This window comes from Otolemur garnettii, unplaced genomic scaffold (genome assembly GCF_000181295.1).
Source record: "Otolemur garnettii isolate 467f Iridium unplaced genomic scaffold, OtoGar3 scaffold00079, whole genome shotgun sequence".
NCBI classification, from domain to species: domain Eukaryota; kingdom Metazoa; phylum Chordata; class Mammalia; order Primates; family Galagidae; genus Otolemur; species Otolemur garnettii.
Genome location: NW_003852474.1, coordinates 8,385,813 through 8,391,993, shown reverse-complemented (window position 1 = coordinate 8,391,993; position 6,181 = coordinate 8,385,813). Strand labels below are relative to the sequence as shown.

The 6,181-nt window shown below is 34.9% G+C and overlaps 1 protein-coding gene across 2 annotated transcripts in view; it reads right to left on the bottom strand.

Annotated features, from left to right (window-relative positions):
* The window catches only part of TSGA10 (testis specific 10), an 89,804-nt gene that overhangs the window by 45,516 nt on the left and 38,107 nt on the right, over positions 1 to 6,181 (bottom strand). The window contains exons 6-7 of one of the 2 annotated variants that reach the window (XM_012807946.2): positions 3,059 to 3,174; positions 441 to 595 (exon numbers count right to left, since the gene is read on the bottom strand). The exons of the other annotated variant lie outside the window; for it this stretch is intronic. Of the exons in view, the coding sequence (XP_012663400.1) occupies positions 441 to 595; positions 3,059 to 3,174 (271 nt within the window). The remainder of the gene's footprint in view (positions 1 to 440; positions 596 to 3,058; positions 3,175 to 6,181) is intronic. 2 annotated transcript variants of the gene reach the window in all.

Below are 6,181 nucleotides of genomic sequence, written 5' to 3'. Positions count from 1 at the left end.
CCTTAGCCTCCCAAGTAGCTGGGACTACAGGTGCCCGCCACAACGCCTGGCCATTTTTTGGTTGCAGCCGTCATTGTTGCTTGGCGGGCCCGGGCTGGGGATTCGAACCCACCACCTTAGGTGTATGTGGCTGGCGCCTTAGCCGCTTGAGCCACAGGCGCCGAGCCTACAGTTTAATACTTGAATTAGTTATTATTTGTGATTTTAATAACTAATTCATGACAGAAAAATCAATTTTAAGTTTTATCTAGTAGATTTAAATATATACCTCCTAAGACTATTTAAAAATATTTCAAAGTTCGATTTTAAAGTTTCAGCTTTCTAGTAAAAAAAGAGAAAATCCTATTATTTTATTCATTTTTGAATTATTTTAAACCATAGTTTAACATTTAAACATTTCATTTAAACATTTCTTGTAAGCCACAGTTCTGAGAACATACTTTCATTGCCAAACTCTCTCCAAGGGATGCAATATTCTCAGATTTTTTATCCAAACATGCTTGCAGGCATTCCTTTTCTTTAGCCATATCATTGAGGGTTGCACCAAGAATGCTGATTTCTTCTCGTTGTGCAATACTTTGCCTTGTAAAATTATCTAAATATCATAAAGGTATTGTTTTAATAAAGATAAAACCTTTTTTCTAGTTGAAGAAGAAATACTTTTCAAAGTAAGTTCTCCTAAATTATAGTCAATGGCAAAAATAAGAGTACTATATTGCAAATAAAAAATGGTTTTTGTTGTTAGTGATCAAAAATTACAATGAATTAAAAAAATCTAAATGATGTAAATATAAAAGCACACTACTACTGAATTAGAATAGCAAAAGACAGATCTATACCACAAGTTCTCAAGGTAGATACCTGTGTGGTAGGAGAGGAGCAAGTGGGAGGATGAAGTAGGTGGAATATGAAAACAACTTGCTAATTTCCCCTCCCCTCCCTCTAGTCTAGAATCACTATTATACATAAAGTTGGTAACAAATCTTAATAAAATATTTAATTAAATCAGTTTTGGAGTCAAAGTTCTTCTAAGAGTTTGATTTTTCTAAAGTAGTGTTATAAAAATTCCTAGGGGGGGAAAAATCATCCTAGGAAGTCTGATTCGATTTGTGAGAACTCTTGCAAGCCAATGTCAATGCTGAAGACCTAAATGACTGATATAAAGTGGTTTCTCAACCAGCACCACCAGCATCACCTGGGGAATGGAAATTCTTAGGCCCCCACACCAGATCTACTAAATCAGAGATTCTGGGAGTAGGCAGAGAAATTTATGTTTTAATAAGCACTGCCACCACCACCACCACAGCACACGGTGATTCTAATTTATATTGAAGTTTGAGAACCATTGGTCTAGAGTAGAGGTTCTAAACTACCAGAATTACTTAAGGAAAGTATAGACAAAAAAGCTGTGGTCCCAACCTACAATCTACTTGAAGGAGTCTGGCTCTAAAGAGTTTTGTTAGCTCTCCAGGTGATGCTGACACACATGGAAGTTTGATAACCACTGGGGAGTTCTGTTAGAACAAACTTCCACATTCATCCCTGCTAAATGATTAAGAGATTATCTGCCAAAAACTATCCAAGTATAGTGCAAAGGAAGGTACTACTATACTGCCATATGCCAAGAGCATGATCTATAAGGACTGGAGAATATATCATGTCTATTTTTTCAGGCAGTACTGTCATTAAGGCAACCAATAAGTATTGGGTGTTATGATATGAGTTCCTTCCCACTGGCAATCAATAAATCTCTAAAACAGCTCTAATTTCTCCTAGCTTAAAAAAAAAATCCATAACCTCACATTTCACTCTACCTACCTGCTACTACAGCCAAACTCTTCAAATACTTCTCTATTCTTTTCTATCTCCACTTCCCATTCTTTCCTCAACCCACTCTCTCTTCCATATCCAACACTCCATTAAAACGCTTTTTGGTCAGTGTTACCAAACCATCCAATGTGCCAGATACAATCAATATTTTTTTAATCCTCATCTTATTTCACTTCTAAAAGGTATCTGACAATTGATCATACCCTTCCTTTTTAAAAACATTTTGCTGTCTTGCCTTTCAAAATAACACTTCTGTATTTTCTTCCGACTTCTTTGGTTTCTTGTTATATTTGTCAAATATCATTTATGCTGGCATATCCCAAATATATATCTTCAGCTTAGATTTCTCTTCTGAGGTACAAACTGAAATATCCACCTGCTTTATATCTTCACTTGGACTTAAAATATCCAAAAAGGAGTTCCCCTTCATTCACCTCCAATTACCTAACTATTCATGCCAGATATTTTTGAACTACGTAATAGAAAATGTACAATATATTTCTTCTGCTTGAAAACAGGCTCTTTTATTTCCCTGAAAAAAATTTTACCCTATAAGATAAAGTTATAACCATGTTTTCTACAGACTACTGATAAAAAAAATGAACAAGGGACTTTATAAAAGTAATTTTCTCTATAAACTTACATAATACCCTAGGCGTAGACAAAAATATATATGCTTTTCACCAAAAGTATTATAATGTACTATAATAGAACCTCCACAGCTGAGCACCTCTCTACACTGACCGTCCCCTTAAGTTGACCTAATTTTCATAGACCAGATATGCACCAGGTGTACTAAGGCCTTGTTCCTTATGTTAACCACTTCCGTATATTGACCAGTTTGTCATAATCCTTTAGGTGGTCAGCTTATGGAGGTTCTACTATATATAGTTCATTGCAACAGCTATGGACAAGCTAAGATATTATACAAAAAAATTTTTAATTTAAAAGAAATCATCATACATTTACAAACTGTTGCTGGTTTGTTTAACTATTAATTCATTGACAAATTTTAAGTTAAAACATAAATTATAAGTAATCATGGTCCTAAACCTAAGTAGAAAATTTTACTTTCAAAGAAAAATGTATATTCCCATTATTTTTGACTCAAAAACGTTTAAGTTAAGGGCTTATTTCCAGGTTTATCTATGTTATAACCGAAGAAAAGAAAACATATTTTTCTACCAGACTAATAAAAAAAAAATAATATTGGGAAGAAAAAACTCACCAATTTTTTCATCCAAGCACATAATTTTCTCCTGAGTAAGCTGTAGCTCATATTTTTTCTTAGCAAGGTGTCGCTGAGTATCAGAAAGATCTTTTTCTGTGTTTTCATATAAAAGTCTGCAAACATTTTAATAACAAAACTAATTCTGAAGTTTTTATGTTTTGCCATCTTTAAGTATATTTAAATCTAAAAACTTTTGAGAATGCTACTATGCTTTTTCTCCTTCTTAATATTTTTATTATAAAACCACACTCTAGGAAGTTTGAAAAATGAAAGTTACTACTGCCATTTTAGTGTTCACTGCTCAGTCTTTTTTTTTTTTGCTATGTGCATTTTAAAGTTATACTACAAAGTCAAAATTTAATTTTAATTTTTTATCTATGTTTAATCTTTAGTCTTATAATGTAGCCCTCCAGATCATTATTTTCTAGATTAAAATATTATATGAGTAATAATCATTTACTTAACCACTCTATTATCAAATATTATCTAGGTTCATTTTAATTTTTCACTTTTATGAATAAATCTGTAATAAATAGCACTTCATTAATTCCACAAACATATATTAAATGTCTAGTATCATACCAAGCACTAAATGTTGAGAAAGCTATAGCAAACTGGGTTGGGAATGGTCCTGCCCTCATGGATCTTTTGGGAGTTCATAGTCACTAGACTGAGACATAATGAATAAAATGTAAGACACATCATGTTAGATATATAGTAAAATTTATAAAAACATATAAAGGAAGTCCTCTAGGGCAAAAAATCATAGCAATAAGACTAAGAACTGATGTTATGTTAGCTACGGTTGGGTTAGGTTTGTCTCAGTAGCCTTCTGTTTTAACACAGAAAAAAAGGTGAGGCCATAGTGATATCTGCAACACAAGGCACATAAGCAAATAAGATTTCCCACATAAAGGCACTGAAAATCATACCATTAGTGGAAAAGTCAGATTACAGAAAAAAATAGCATATGAATTTCTGCTAGGCTCAGAGAAATAACAACAAGAGTCTTCCTTGGGATTTCTCAATCTCAAGATAAGAAATCAAAATAAAACTTGGTTCCAGGTTGGTCATATAATCTGTAACACTGGGCAAAACTTCTCTAGAGACATGCCGTCAACTCAGGCACAGAACTAAACCCCAGATGAAAATGATCACACACTTCAAAACTAAAAGACATGTTGAGAAACAATCCAAGCTCAGTAGGAATCAAAAGATGAACAAACTACAGAGTGTCCCAAAAGTCACCATACATAAAGAAAAATATTACAAAATATTCTGTATGTGTTGGCCATCTCTTTCTCTCCTACTTATGGTGAACATGTCCCAAGATAAAGGTTGTTACACAAGTCTGTTAATTTTTCCTATGTATAGAAACTTCTGGGACACCCTATATATTCAAGTCCTCAAGAACTTCAGATTATAGCACTATCAAATAGAAAATGAGGAATATATATGTTTAAGCACAAAGGCATAAAATATGTAAGAGAAGATACAATTAAAAAAAATAACAGATTTTGGAAAGAACCAAAAGATAACTTCAGGAAACTGAACTGTCATTAACATTTTTTAATTACAGAACTCAGCATAGAAAGTATTCAAGGTGGATGATTAGAGGCATTTCTTACTTGCCTCCTTCACTGAGAAGAACACAATAGTAGACAATTATACTTCAAATAGATCATCCAAGAGGGAAAAATGGAATTCAACAGAGGAGTGATAGGAAACACCTAAAGTAAAGAAAGTGAAGGAAGTAAGGAAGCCTACTTGGCTAGGATTAGCTAGGAGTCAGAAGAGACACCCCAATGCAAGGGAAAGGATAAGTGAAAGACTCCCAGTGGTCCACATTCCCTCCATAGACTCCTACAATCTTAGCCACAAGAGAGCCCTTTGACCCTTGTGGGCCCCAGTACTAACAGAGAGCTCCCTACAAACTGCAAAGACACTGCTGCAGAGAGTGGATTCATGCTAGCTCTTTTACAAGCTTTAGGTAGTGGTAGCACAACATCACTTTGGAAGGTGAGGCCATACCAAACTGTTCTGCCCTGAAACTGAGGCAGAGGCATCAGTTTGGGGCAAAACTCCCACAGAGGGGTGCACATGCATTCTCATGAACCCCAAGGACAAATTCCACTACCTGTAACTGCCATAAGTGATGGCTCTTATAGGTCCAAGTGCAGGCAAAGCCACCTGCCTACAGCTGCTCCCAGGGAAAGAACTCTGTCATCCTCAATAGCAGGGCCAAAGCTACCACCTCCACTTGAACCAATTCCACAAACAGTGTGAAACTCACCATGCCCCTGTATACTCAGCTAGCATATTTATACAACACTGGAGACCTGAAGGTATAGCCTGACCTGGTTCCACCCTCACTGTTCCTGAACACACCCTCTGAAGACCCAAGAATCACCCAACCCAGTCCACCACTGGTATACAGCTACTGGAGTAGCTCATATCATATAAGCAAACTTTAAGTCAAAAATCAGGGGGAAAGGCAGAGAAGACTGTCATGTAATGATCAGTAGGAGGATATAACAATTCTAAATATATACACACTCAAAAATCTAAATATATGTATCTCCCTACCCAAAAGGCTGAGGGAGGATGGATTGCTTGAACCCAGGAGTCTAATGTTGCTGTGAGCTAGGCTCATACCATAGCACTCTAACGTAGGCAACAGAGTGAGACTCTGTCTCCAAAAAACAGAAATAAGAAGATTCAATCAGCTTCAACTCAGACTTTTGACTTTATCTTACAAATACAAAAATAATGTAACCTAATGCTATGTACCCTTATATTAGCCCCCCAAAAATATTTTTTCCCAATACTGTTTTTATACATATATATACATATACATATATATACACATAAATGTGTGTGTATATACATATTCTGAGGTAGCTGATATTTTAAATGCTATTATAAATTTTATTTTTAAATTTTATTTCCCAATTAAAACTGTTATTGGTTGACCTTTTATCTATCAACCTTGTTAAATTCAGTTATTAATTCTAATAATTTAATTATTGGTTCTTTTGAAATTTTTTTTTTTTTTTTTTTGAGACAGAGCCTCAAGCTATCCCCCTGGGTAGAGTGCCGTGGCATCACTGCTCACAGCAA